This window comes from Sturnira hondurensis, unplaced genomic scaffold (assembly GCF_014824575.4).
Source record: "Sturnira hondurensis isolate 20B ecotype Veracruz unplaced genomic scaffold, ASM1482457v3 Scaffold0010448, whole genome shotgun sequence".
NCBI lineage: Eukaryota > Metazoa > Chordata > Mammalia > Chiroptera > Phyllostomidae > Sturnira > Sturnira hondurensis.
Genome location: NW_028083079.1, coordinates 6,041,902 through 6,055,808, shown reverse-complemented (window position 1 = coordinate 6,055,808; position 13,907 = coordinate 6,041,902). Strand labels below are relative to the sequence as shown.

General features: G+C 49.1%; 1 protein-coding gene across 3 annotated transcripts in view; it reads left to right on the top strand.

Moving 5' to 3' along the window:
- CDK5RAP2 (CDK5 regulatory subunit associated protein 2) overlaps positions 1 to 13,907 on the top strand; it is a 165,893-nt gene that overhangs the window by 49,523 nt on the left and 102,463 nt on the right. Inside the window, exon 12 of one of the 3 annotated variants that reach the window (XM_037059158.1) lies at positions 1,434 to 1,652. The exons of 1 other annotated variant lie outside the window; for it this stretch is intronic. In XM_037059158.1, the coding sequence (XP_036915053.1) occupies positions 1,434 to 1,652 (219 nt within the window). The remainder of the gene's footprint in view (positions 1 to 1,433; positions 1,653 to 13,907) is intronic. One more of the 3 variants, XM_037059156.1, reaches the window with a different exon arrangement.

The window sequence follows — 13,907 nt, the reverse complement described above, 5'->3', positions numbered from 1 at the left end:
AGTGTTTCTTTATTTTTTTGTTTGTCAGAATTCCATGCAGTTCGATTTTCTGGCACTTTTGATTGTTTATTGATTTTAGATCGATTGTGCAAGGAAGCGAAGGGTTTCTACCTACACTTCCGTCTTGGCCAGAACTCTGTAAATTTATTTTTTATTTTTTCATGTAACATTGTAGCTTAGAAACATTCTTGTATTATCAACTCTGTAAATACAGTTTTAAGATTTCATTGTGCAGCTTATATATTATACCCATTTTCATATTCTTGCACATGTAGGTTGTTTCTTAATTTTTACTGTGTAAGTAATTCTGCGATGAGTGACATTGTGTATAAGGCTCTCTGCCTCCTATCTTTTGGGTTCTTCCCCTGAGATTGAATTCTGGGAATGGAATTTTTGGGATGAGTGTGAATATGTTTATGTGATACACACATACTTGATACATATAATCTGTCCATCAAAGTTATGTTACTTTACATTTCTGCCAGCATATTTCCTGGCTTCTAGATTCTTGGTTAGTTCTTGAAAAGTGAATTTTAAAAAAAAAATATTTTATTTATATTTATCTTTAGAGGGGAAGGGAAGGAGAGAGGGAGAGAAATATCAATGTATGGTTGCCTCTGCCGAGGACACACAATGTATCGTGTGTCCCCTGCCGGGAACTGGCCTGCAACCCAGGCATGTGCCCTGACTGGGAATTGAACTGGAAAAGTGAATGTTAATTGTGTCATTTCACAGTAAGCTCTCCAGCACTGGATATTCTCATGAAAAACACTTGTTAAATGAAAGCCAGCTTTATTTTGCTATTTTTGATTATTGGTGAGTTATTACATTTTTCCATATGCTTGAAAATCACAAATGCAATTCCTCTAGTAACTGTGTGCTAATGAAATAAGAGTGTATTGACACACTTAGCCCCTGGACGCTGCAGAAGTTATAGGTGGCCATCGGGCTGCTGTGCTGACCATGTTTTCCTCTCTTTGCTGCCGGGTCTGAGCCATTCTAGTGTAGGTGCAGATCGCCAGTGCTGGAGCCCGTCTCTGCTTTTCAAATGAAGCTGTTCGTTCTGCCTTTTTTAAATAAATTGTTTTCTAAAAAGTTATTATAAAAATTATGTGCTCACTAACCTTAGAACATTTGAAAATACACAGAAGTGAAGGAAAAAAGTCACGTATATTCCCACCTCATGAAAGACAGTTATTGTTAACATTTTGTGCTTTTCCTTCTAGTTTAAAATTTTTTTTTTGCGATTGTAGCTTTCCCCCCTTCCCTTTAACATCAACATCATAACATAAACATTTCCCTGAGTAATTTCAAAATCTTCATATTATTTGTGCTCTGGGTCCTGAATGTTCCACTCCACGGTGAAAAGGAGCACACATTTTTGGTTTGTTTAATGAGAATTAGTTATCTCCCTTCTCTGCCTCCTCTCCTAGGGGTCTGCAGATTACGGAGCTGCTCTGTCAGAAAAGGCAGCCCTTTTGGCTGCGCTGCGCTCAGAGAACCTCACCAAGAGTGCAGAGAACCACAGACTGCGTAGGAACGTTAAGAAGGTCACCCAGGAGCTGAGCGACTTGCGGCAGGAGAAGGAGAGGCTAGAGAGGGACCTGCGGGCAGCCCGTCGAGAGAAGAGCAGAGGAGACGGCACCGCCCACGTGAGCACCCCCGGTCCCTTCCGGAGTAGCGGGCAGTGCCGTGGGCTGGGGCTGGTACGCTGTGTCTGCTTTTAGGGAGATTCATTGCAGAAAATGTAGAAAATCTGAAAAATGTAAAGAAAACACTTCACTCATCTGATCGCCTCAACAGGAGCAGTCAATGTTTTAACTAGTTGACGTTTTTGTCCTTTTATACCGTTTCCCNCCACGTGAGCACCCCCCGGTCCCTTCCGGAGTAGCGGGCAGTGCCGTGGGCTGGGGCTGGTACGCTGTGTCTGCTTTTAGGGAGATTCATTGCAGAAAATGTAGAAAATCTGAAAAATGTAAAGAAAACACTTCACTCATCTGATCGCCTCAACAGGAGCAGTCAATGTTTTAACTAGTTGACGTTTTTGTCCTTTTATACCGTTTCCCTGTCCCTCTCCAGGCATTATTGGTATTAAGCTGAAAATGCAGTTTTGTATCTATTTTTTTGGTTCTACAATCTCTCTTTGATGTGTTGCCATGTATCAGTATTCTTCAAAAACAGGTTTTTTTGGTGCAAGGAAGCGTACTGTTTCATCACTTGGATGTGCTCCAGTTTATTGAACTAGTCTCTCATTATAGGGCATTTAGGTTGTTACACTCTTTTTGGCCTTATAACAAATGCTGTAGCTAACATCCTTGTCTGCAAATATTTATCCACTCTTTTCCTGATAGAGATATAATTACTGGGTGAAAGGATATGAGTATTTTAAGACTGTTTTAGAGATACACTCAAAATTGTTCTTCAGAAAGATTGTACCATGGTTCCCTATATGAGTGATTTTTGAAGCTTACTCCATTCAGCATTGAGCATTAGCATTAAAGAATTTTCTCTGAGGTGGGCAGGGAGAAAATAATTGATCTTTTACAACTTCTTTGTATTTAAACCCAAGTATTCAGCACCCTGAGGGTCACGTCCCTTTACATAAGCCTTGGTGCCGACGGCTAGGGTGGGCTCTGAGTGTGAGTGATCACTGACCCTCGGTCGTGGGCACTCAGTTAACAGAATCACCGCACAGGGGTCTGAGGCAGGAAGAGTCTCGAGGGCAGAGAGTGCCAGGGAGAGCCTGCAGGTGTCAGAGATCTGTCCTCTGGTGGCTGCTGTCAGCAGGCACACGGGGATCTGCACTGGTGGGTTACCGTATCGGCGGTGGTGCTGATGACAGAATAGAAATACAGTGTGTAGTTCAACAGTAACTTTGATGAGCACAAGAGAGCAGTAGTGGGAATTCAGAGACATAAGAAATTGTCGCCTACCCTTGTGCCGCTCCAACAAAGTAACTGTTTTCCAACATCAGGACCCTTCCGTCCTGGTGCAGCTGGGCCCCCTGTGTAGTCAGAGACTGAATCCTGTCTGTGTTTTTTGGTCGCATGGGGCATCTGCCCATGTCATTTCTGCTGTCACAGACATGTCCCCATGCCCCTTCCTTTGTCATGGACATGTCCCTAGGTCACTTCCTCTAACACGGCGTCTATCTCCCCTTGCTGTGTAGACTCCAGAGTGATTATGTCGAGTGGTACATGCTCCTCACTGAATAGATTTCACGTGATTTACTTAATGCTTTTCTCCTCTGTTGGGCGTTTTGGCTGTTTAAATAGTGCTGCCGTGGCTATGGCTATCTTTGGTCATAGAGGCATTTTCTCTGCAATCCCCAGACAGACTCTGGGACACGAGGTCACTGGCCAGGTGGGACAGATACTTTGTAGTAGTTAATCAGGCTGCCAAATTATCTGTCGAAAAGGCTGGTCTAGTTTATGTTGCCACCATGTTAGAGAGTACCAGTTTACTCCAACTTATTAAAAGACCTGCCCCTGTGTTTATTCAGTGTTGCTAAACACTAAATGTACCTGGTTTAGGTGCTGATGGAAACACAGGGCATGGCGTCTGAACGTTTTAGTTTTCTGAGAGAGTTGAAAATGTTACACGTGACAAAATGCAGAGCGGTTTGAGACCCAGAGCTAATTAACGGAGCGGTCAGCGCACAAGGCCCTCAGTGGATGCGGTAGCTGGGGAACCCCGCCAGGAGGAGGTGGTGCTTGAACTGAGGGCGCGGAGTGAGGTCTGCGTCGTGGGCTTTTGTGGGTGCGCTGGCCCTTCTGCAGAGGTGCAGTTTTCCCAGTCGGTGTTTGTATCCTTCAGAGTTTTTGAGGTTAACAAAGCCTGTGGGATAACAGGGTTCTTTTTTTAAAATTTACTTTAAAATAGTTGGTCCCCTTTCTCCTTCACCGTCATCACAAAAATGTTCAATAAAATCTGAATGGGGGATGTGTGTAGGTTATATAGATGTACACACACACACTCATATATGAAATATTTGTAATTTTATGATTTCCGGCAGTGAGTAGCTGCTAGACAGCTCCATCGGGGGGGTGTGCTATTGTTTATTTACCTGTCCCTCTTGTCAGATCGTGTCGGTTCCATCATTCACTTGTTCGTGTCAACATGCTGGTTCTAAAACAGTTTTGGGCTGCTGTTGATCAAAAAGCTGTGTTGTTAGGCCAAAAGGGACATCTGTTGCCTTGTAACTAAACTGCTGGAAGGACAAGTGACTGGGACAGGTCGCTCTCTGTCCCTCCGAGAGTGGCTTCTTTGTCTTGCATCCAGTTCCTCCAGTGCCAGATGGGAGGACCCACCACTGCCGCCCTGCGGGGGTTGCGTCTCCCTAGTTCAGTACTGAGAGGAAGGAGGGCTGCACTCCACGGTCGGGATGGCCCGAGGGGGGAGGTGCTGAGAGGCTCACATACCGGCTCACATACCCATTGTCCTTTGTCAGCAGTGTGTGTGTGCACCATCACCGTCGTCAGCTTGCCCTGGAACCACATGTGTGCAGGGAAGTTCGCTGTTACCCAGAGGAAGCGCGGCTTTGTGTCAGGGCACTGGGCAGAGCAGAACCAAGCTGGCACTCCAGATGTTTCCCTGTGTGAGCATGCCTGCGACTTGGCTTCCAGCATCTCACGGCTACTTGTCTACATCAGGCCATGTGTATGTTTCTGGCAAGGTGATAGGGCTGTGGCTTCTTTCTTTGTGTGTATGTGTTGTATCACAGAGGTAGCTCCATTTAACTTCTGGTTACACTCTAAGAATTTGGCCATGCCCATCTCATAGGAATGTTTTACACCAGGTCTTGGGGGTCACTGGCTGGTGCAGGGTCTGTGGAAACGTGATGGGGGAGTGTTTTCACCTTACTGTGCCAGGGTGCGTACAGAAGAAGAGCATAACCCCCTGGCTGGCACGTCTGATCAGCTCATTCGTCGTTGAAGTAGAGCCCTGCACTCACCAGCTGCTCCTGCTGTTGCTTTTGGATTGAAACAAACAAACAAACAAACAGATAACCAGACCGTGCAGTGTTTCTGTCCCAGCAAAGGAAAGGACCCACTCACACACTCAGCAGGCCCTCGACGTGCCTTGGGGCAGCTCCACGCCAGATGCCAACGAAGCAGCACGGGAGCGCAGAACAAGGACGTGGCCGCAGGGTCAGGGCAGGCCCCTGGGGAAAGTAACTTTTGAACTGGTTCTGAAGTTTGAGGTTAAGGTTACTGCATGGGCAAGGGGGAGGAGAGGGGTTTTGTAGGGAAGGGGAAGGCACAGAGGCGTGAGAGCGTGTGTTTGGGGGAAACAAGGTAAGAACACCCAGCTTGAAGTATTCTGGTTATTTGAAGCTTTAACGATTGTAACATTTCTTTTGCTGTTTTAAAAACATTGTCAGAAGTTTATGGAGAGTCTTGAAATTAAATGAAAGTAAAAATAAAGATAAAGGCATTAGGGTCTAAGGAAGGAAGGGTGACTGGTAACCAGCGCGTAAGTCTAAGTGCAGGTGTGGTACCCGCCGCGGCCCGCGGGGGGCTTGGCGTTCAGCCGGCAGCTCCTGGCAGGTGGGGTGAAAGGGAAATGCAGTTGCAGTGGCTCCAGGTCTGTGAGATGAACGTGCGAGGATTGAAGGACAGCTTTTGCCAGAGCCCAGGCCTGAGGAAGTATTGCCTCTGGCAGGTTTTATGAAGAGTTCTCTGAGCAGCAGTACACGGAGCCTTTGACAATAGCCCATTCAATAAAAGCAATTTTGCACAGGGCCAGATCAGTGTCATCCAAGTTGGAAGGCTTGTAAGCATTAAGTTCAGGTTTTCAGTCCCTGGCGCAGTGTCTTGCTGTTTCCCATTATTCTCGTTTCTTAGACAACTACAGAAGCGCCGGGGAGCACTGTCGCCCTGTTTACAGAGGCGCCAGCTCAGAGCCTTTGCCGCGGTCCCCGTCAAGCAGTCCTCGATTGCACGGCATTCCCCGAGTTCTTTCTGATGGAAGCCAGCGGTTCTCTCTGGGTGTGATCAAACCATCCTTTGCTCATGCCAGTGACACTGACTGCATCTCATTGTGCCGCTTGTAAGCATTTCAGAGGTAGACTGTGCCCGTCTGAAAATGCAGCTTCGACAGAGGCGTATGTGTTCCCTGTGTCTGATTGTGCGTGAATGCGGACAAGTTGGGCCATGAGAGCCATTTCTCACGTCTGTTTTAATTGCCTGTGATTGCGGTGACCCACTGGCAGTCGGCTCAGCATGCGCTGTAATTTGTAGCGTGTTCATTTGTTTAATCAAGAGACGTTTATTGAGAACTTGCAGTGGTGCAGGCGCTGTGGGTAGGCTCTGGTGAATACAAGTTTGGTTTTTACTTTGGAAGACTTTTTATAAGAAAGGTCAAAAAGTGAGGGTCTCACAGAGAGATTCCTGTCATTGTATTACACCTCCAGTGCCTCCAGAAGGGCCCATAGCCCTTTGAAGACAATCAGGAGGCTTTGCAAAAGCAAACAAGAACCCCCCAACTGGTCCCAGGTCGGTGTCCTTGCTGTGATGGTTAACGTGTCCTAGCCTCTGTGGTCTGACAGGAGTGCTGCGTGGGTTCTCACACCCTTGCCCTCACGTCTCTGACTTTGATACATTGTTTGGCTCCAGAGACATGACTCTCCTGTGCGTGTGTGCATGCTTGTGTGTCGTGTTTGTGCATGTGTGCGTGTGATGAAGGTGAGAGAGCGGCACGTCTTTATGTTGGATTTGCTGTCTCTGGTTTGGGCGTTCTGTGTGCTGTTCAGGGTGCGTCGGGGAGAGCAGCAGGTCCTCGTCTTTCCCTTCTCCCTAGAAGTGACGTGTGTTAGACAGCGGTGCAGCTTTGTTCCGCGGGCTGCCTCATCATGCTCTCCTCTGGCACGAGACCTGTCATCTGCTGCTCTGACAAGCGTGTGCTTCAGTACCTGGGCACTTAGCTCTGTGGGGATGCGTTTGCTGGCGAAAGCCCAAAAATGAAATTAAAGTTGTACCTGTCACCCAGCTGCTAATCCCGTGTGCTTTGACAGGGGCGGGTTTAATTTCAGGGTAGTTCAGCCTGAAGTCCCTGGTTCTCATGTGTGTTTGTGGACGGATGGCTCCGCATGAGATGGCAACAGCATGCAGAGCATCTCACGGTAAACCGCCATCGAAACGTGGCCCTTGGGGACGGTGTCTGTAGGCTGGCCAGTGGGGGCTGAGACCACAGACCCAAGGCGTGTGATTTTTACCTGGGGTCATAGCTCTCCTTACCTTGTTTGGTTTGTTTTCATCAGGCGTGAAGATTTTGAGTTGGTATTGTTGTAGAACCACATGCAGTTTAGATGTCCTGTGTTGGAAGAAGTCCTCTTGGCACGTTCCAGCTTCTCGTAGGAGATGCTGAAACCGGGGACCGTGCAGTCAAACCGGATCTGACTCTGGCCCCGTCCCCTGGGAGCTGTCAGACTGCGGGCCAGTGTTGCCTCTCCAAACTGTGGTGTCCACGTCTCGTCAGAAAAGCAGGTTAGTGGTAGGGATCATGTCACTTAGCCTCACACTGGCGCATCATAAATGGCCGGTGAACAGGAGGTGTTTCGATGAGGCTGTCGCCTCGGCAGCTAGAGCCTAGGGCTTTAGTAGGTGTCTCGGGAATAGTGGAAACCAGTGCTGGACTTGATTTGGGACCTCAGCTTCAGCTGGTGTTTAATTGTAAGCCTCTGAGTTAGTTACTTAACCTCTCCAAACTAATGTATTCTTCCTTAAAATACGATCGGTTATGTCTACTTTAGGATTAAATAAATGAAGAATAAAATATACTGCATGAGGAAATGCCGCTGTGGTTCCTGGTACCCGGAGGTGGATGTTCAGTGCATTACATCCGTCTCTTCTTTCCTCGTTTCCCGTGTGGCACTGCTGGCGTAGGCCTTCCCGTGACTGACCGCTGCCTGCTTGCATCTGGTGGAGGCGGTTGACTCGTAGACGCCGTCTGCTCTTTCCCTGCGCAGGACGGCACAGCCGTGCGTTTCTTCCCGGCCAACACTCACCTCTGCTCTGAGGGGGTGCTTGTCTGCTCCTTCCGGCTGGTTGGCCCCTCGGAAGGGAGTTGGAGCCCTTCGAGAGTGACGGACTCAGGAGTGTCTCAGTGCCTTGTGCTTGGGGCTGCTGGGGGAGCTGGTTTAAAGGCCGTTCCCATCAGTTTATGGACTTGCCCCATCTTTGGGGGTGCAAACAGAGAGGCTTTCCCTGAGATCTGGTTCTTACTTCATAATTTCTGTGCCAGGCTCTGGCCTGGGCTCTGGGAGTACAGGACAGAATCGAATCAGACACAGTCCCTGAGGGAATGTAGTAGAGAAATATATAGAAACACAGACAAAGAGCTAATTAAAATATAGCATGGGAAGTGTTGGTAGAGGGATGGCCCACACGCTTCGGGAGCGCAGAGGCAGGAGCTGTGCTAAGAGGGGAGGGGAGGGAGAGAAAGCTTCACAGAGGAGGTGGATCTGAGCTGAGACTTGGAGGACATGGGAGGTGCGAATGCATTCCTGGTAGGGGGAAGGCCTGTGTGAGGCTGGGGGCCTGAAGGAGCCCAGCACAAGGGACAAAGCACCGGGGCTGGGGGAGAGGGCAGCCGTGTCCCACCGCATCCTCCAGGTGGGGTTTGGGAGAGGTGTGGTGCCCCGCCTGGTGCCTTGATCAAGCTGGGCCCTGACCCCTGCGCAGCCTCTCATTTCCTCTGTCCGTCACTCCCAGCTCACTGGTGCAAGCTGCAGTGAGCCCCTTGCTCAGAACTTCTGCAGTCCTCACAGCCGGCAGTAACACGCTTTTGTTTGTTCTACATGACAGGGGCTGTCTCATTCCAGTGGCTTCAGTTTACTTATTTTTTTAAGTGTGTGGATTCTTTATTCAAATGAACTCTTCTGGAGAGAAAAATACATGAAAGTGGAGCCGCTCAGGGCGAAGGGAGGTGGAGGCCTGGCACTGCCCCTTCCCGCGTGTCCTGCTGCTGCTGTGGCCTCGCGGCTCCGCAGGACGGGGCGGGAGCACACTGTCTCGTGCTGGTTCTAGAAATTCGTACTGAGTTCCTGTGCCTCGTTAAGATTTTGGAGGAGTCTCCTTTGTATATTGAAAGGTAACCACTGAGCACTCCGACAAGCTTTCTCACAGCGAAACCTGATCAGGTGGAAATTTGATGGATGAGAATCTTCTCATTCTCCGTCTGGCTGGAGATAAAACAGACTAGCTGACTGGAGAGGGAGGGATGAGGGCCTGGCTTTTCATTCCTAATGTGATTCTAAGATGATAGAGGTATTTTATTTTTCAAATAATCCACTTTTTAAAAAGCAGTCTATGGTAAAAGAGCCCGATGTGCAGAGACACGGCTTAGCTTGCTGTTGGCCAACAGTGTACCTACAAATCTTAAAGGAAAATCGCCCACGAGGGTAGAAATCCAGGCCACTCGGTTGAGGCCACCATGCAGACCTGGCCGTGGTGGCGCCTGCTCTACAGCGGGCGCGTAGGAAAGGGGTCTCTGAACTTCGCCCTTGCCCGTGTTCGGGAGCAGCCGAGACCCGTGCACCCACCGCTTCTTTCTCTGAATCAAACGCAAATACCCTTGCTCTCCCCGAGTTGACCGAGTCGGCTTCTGAAGGAGCGTGTGGTCCGAAGAAAGGGAAGTCGGCAAGGCTCGGGTGTTGCTAGTCCCAGAGCTTCTCGAGCTCGATTTGAAAAACCACTAGTTTCCTGCAAAGAACCCACAAATAGACCTGGTTTTAAATCCTGGTGCCAGCACCTTGTACTTCGGTTACGTTACTCGAGCGCTTCAAACTTCAGTTTTCTGACTGGTAAATGGGTGTAATCAGATCATCTGCTCTGTAGGGTTGTGAGTTGAATGAGGGGGTGGTGTTTTGGGCGATGATGTTTTTGAAGGGTGATTGCTGAGGGCAGCGTAGTCAGGGAGGGCTTTGTGGAAGAGGTGGCCCTTGGGTTGGGCCTTATAAGATAATCATGCTGTCTTCAGGCCGAAGTGGGGGAATTTTATTTTTCTAATTGGAGGAGACTGGGTGGGCACAGGCATGGGGCTGGAGGGTGTGAATGAGGTAAGACTAAAGGGCCAGCTGGAGCCTGTGGCAGGGGAGCCTGGAATGATTGCTTGTTTAGGGAGCCCCGTTCTGCAGTCACCCCCGAGTTCCTGAAGGGTTCTGGGCAGAGGTGGAGTGGTCTGGGGTGTGCATGGGATTTGGTGGGTGAAGCCAGGGACAGGAGACGAGTGAGGGAGCTGTTGCGGTTGGCCAGGTGAGAGCCCAGTTCCCACGAGGGCGGTGGCAGTGACGTGAGGGAGAGGAGGGACCGAGTGTGCGGGGAGAGCCTTTCCTCACCTCCCCCTCCACCTCAGCCTCTGCCCTCCTCCCGTTCCAGCATCTCCTCAAGGGAGGAGCACTGACTCACCTGGCTACTCAGGGTCCAGGATATTCATCGCCAGCAACCCAACTTCCAGATTCTTTTGCTTTCTAGCTGCAGACCCAGCCCAGCCTGGCCTCTCTTGGTGGCTCCCTTAAGCTGCATACACCCTTCCCATTCACAAAACACAAACAAGCACTCTCAGTTTTGTCAGAAAGCCCTGCTTTGGGTATGCGAGTTTAGTCTGCGATGATTGCCTGTGTTTTCCTTCTAGAGCTTTGGGTGGTAGGGGTGGCTGGCAGGGCAGGATCTGGGCGTTGGTGCCGTGTGAACACACCAGATCCTCAGTGCTCATCACTCATGTGCTCTGTAAGGAGGAAGTGCTGTACCCTCAGGCCCAGGGGACCTGATGGGTGACAAGGTGTCTGTGAGAGGGAGAGGGAAGAGCTGAACCTTGTGGCTGGGTGGATGGTGATGCAGTGGCCATACGAGGAAAGCTGGGCGCGGAGGTCAGCCTGAGGATGCGTGTGGCGAGAAGGGGAGGTGACACAGTATCATTTCCCGTGCACCTGCTTCTGTGCCGGGCACTCATCCTGCATCCCCTCATTTAACTCTCCAGGGACCCTAGCAGTTTGTATTATTATTCCTGTTTACTGTAAAGGAAACAATCATAAAGATTAAAATTATCTGTCTTTAGCCACACAGATTTTTAGCAGTAAAGCCAGAATGCAAGGCTAGGTCTGCTGTCTCCACAGCCCTGGAATATTGAAGCAGGTTTGGGAAACCATGCAAGATCATCAGTTTCCAGTTCTGATTGTTTTGCTCAGGCGAGACATGCTGTCTCCATGCTGCCTGTAAACATTTATTAGTACCCCACTGGTGCTGAGCGTGTGAGCGTGTGAGCCCGTGGCTGTTGTTGTGTTGCCATGGCAGCTGCTCCTGCTCAAGGCCACCTGAGCACACGTTTCCCCTCCCTGCAGTGGTCCCTCTGCTTCAAGCCTTCTCTGACTGCTCTTCATGGAAGGGCCAAGATCCTTGGTCCCGCCCTGCTCTCAGGCTGCGTAGAAATTGCAGCGTTACTCGGGGTGTTGAACTTATGGACCAGGGGAAGGCCCTGCCGCAGAGTGGTTTTATGTTTCTTTGGGCTGAACAGTGCAGTTGGGAAAGAGCACAGAGGTTGGGGGCGAACTGGCTTGAGTTTGAATTTCGGCACTACAGCTTACCTGTAGTAACGCTTTGCGAAAATCTCTCAGCCTCTGCGAGCCAGTTTCCTTTCTGTAAAACAAGACGAACAATACCAAGTAGGCAGTTGGTGGCGTTAGAGATGTTTTATGTAAAAATGCTTTGGCCTGTACTTGGCTCACAGCTGCCACTCGCAGACAGTAGTTTCTGTTACTAATGCTTCTAACGAGAGAAATGGTTTATCCTCTTTGGTGTCCTGAGACCCTGATTTATGCTGAGGGCCCTCTACCCCCAAATACACACACAAATTTGTGCAGGCCCCCAGGGGCCCGTTCAGTAGACCTCAGGCTGAGGGTCTGTTAGGAGTGACAGACCTGCACGTCCTCTGTGGGGTTCTGAACAGGTCATTTTCGTGTCGTCAACTCTGTTAGGTTGAGGGACATGCGGAGGAAATGGGGCACAGCATTAATCGTCTTTCTTCCTTAAAGCTTGGAAGAAGTTCTTAACCTAGGTAGCTGAATTAAAATTTATAAGCAAGTAAAATGGAGAATGGGATGTCATTACTGAAAACACACACACATGAACTTGAACTAGACATTAAAATATGGTTTGATTGGTGTTTGTATAAAGGAAGGAGCTGAATCTGGGAAATGATAAAAGTGGACCCATAATTATGTGCATGTAAACTGTACAAATGCTTTTATTTAGTACAATAAATAAACATTTTAAAGTTGAAAAGTCAGCCTCATCTTTTTGGATGGTAGGCTAGTTACTGTGAATTAAAAGATGTACCCAAATAGCTTCTCACAAATTTTATGGTTCCTCTTCTCTCACCAGTTTTTTAGGGAGGGGGTTCAAAAGTAAGAGTCAGATGACTGTGTAGTGCATTGGATCACAGCCAAAAAAATCCAAACCCTTGTCACAGTGCGGGAGCAAAGCGAGAGTCTTGTAATTGGAGGGACTGAGGATCAGGCAGGTGCTGTCCCTTAGTTTCTGTGGCCTGGGATAAATTATGTTGGTGAGTCTGTTTCCTCATCCATAAAATGGGAGCTACCCCACCTGCCTCATCCCGCCAGCCAACCAGCCAACAGGTGGTTACTAGCTGTGTTCTGGTTACCTGTTGCTGCATAACAAATGACCCCCAAACCTGGTGTCTTCAAACAACCATCATTTTTATCATATCTTGTGATTTTGGGTCAGGGGTTTGTGGGGGGCTCAGCTAGGTGGGCCCCATGTGGTCCAGGTCACTCATGGCATTCAGCGGGAAATGGGCTGATCTGGAGGGTCCGAGACTCCTCAGTTGCATGTCTGGTTCCTTTTGGGGAATGGCTGGAGGGCTCTGCACCCCTGGAATTGTCATCTGTGTTAAGGTGGCCACACTTCCTTAGCTGGTGACAGGGCTGCCAGAGAGTGTTGCAAGAGGCTAGAGTTGGAAGCCGACAATTTTTTAAAATGCTGGGCTTAGAAACTGCCACAGTGTCACTTCTGCTATATTCTGTTGGTCACAGAAATATTGCCCAGATTATAGCTGTTGGAGGGGACATAGACTTCACAGCCCCTTGATAAAAAGGAAGTCCATGAGTTTGTGGTGATCTTTATTTTGCCATGAGGGCCTACTTTGCACCAGGTTCTAGGTGCTGGGGGTGCGGCAGGAAACAGAATGCACAAAATACCTACCCCTGTGGAGCTTACATTCTGGTGGGGCAGAGTACACACAAAATCCATAAATTGAGCGCTCTATTAGAAGATGCTATCAGGAAGAGTAATGAAGGAAAAGGATACAGAGAGTGGGGAGGGTGGCTAGTGGTTATTTCAGGAAGGATGGTCAGGGAAGACTGGACTGAGGGATGACATTTGAGCGCAGACTTGATAGAGGTGAGGCAGCAGGCTTGAGGAGCTTTCCAGGCAGAGAGAGCGGCAGGCATGAAGGTCTTGAGTTGAGAGTGTGCATGGTATGTAAGAGAAACAGCAAGGAAGTGAGGGTTGCCAGAGCAGAGTAAGATGAGGGGAGAGCGGCAGGAGAGGAGGTCAGCCAGGCAGGGGGGTGCAAGCGGAGCAAGGCCTTGCAGCCATCAAGATATGTGGGTTAATAGGAAAGTACCCTGAGCCATTTGACACAGTAGCTTTTATTACCAGCAGGACTCAGGCGTGGGAGCTCCCAGGTCCTCCCCACTCCGCTGCTCGCTGCTCGGTTGTAGCAGCCTCTGCATGGACTGGTGTATGTTCTCATTCTGATTAGTAACAGTTTGCACAGCACAGTCAGCCAGACAGAAAAGAAAGGCAGGATTGAAAGGTGAATCCTCATAATCTCCGTCATTTGTAACAGCATTAGTCAGACAGACGGACTTTGTCCTGGTGGCTCTT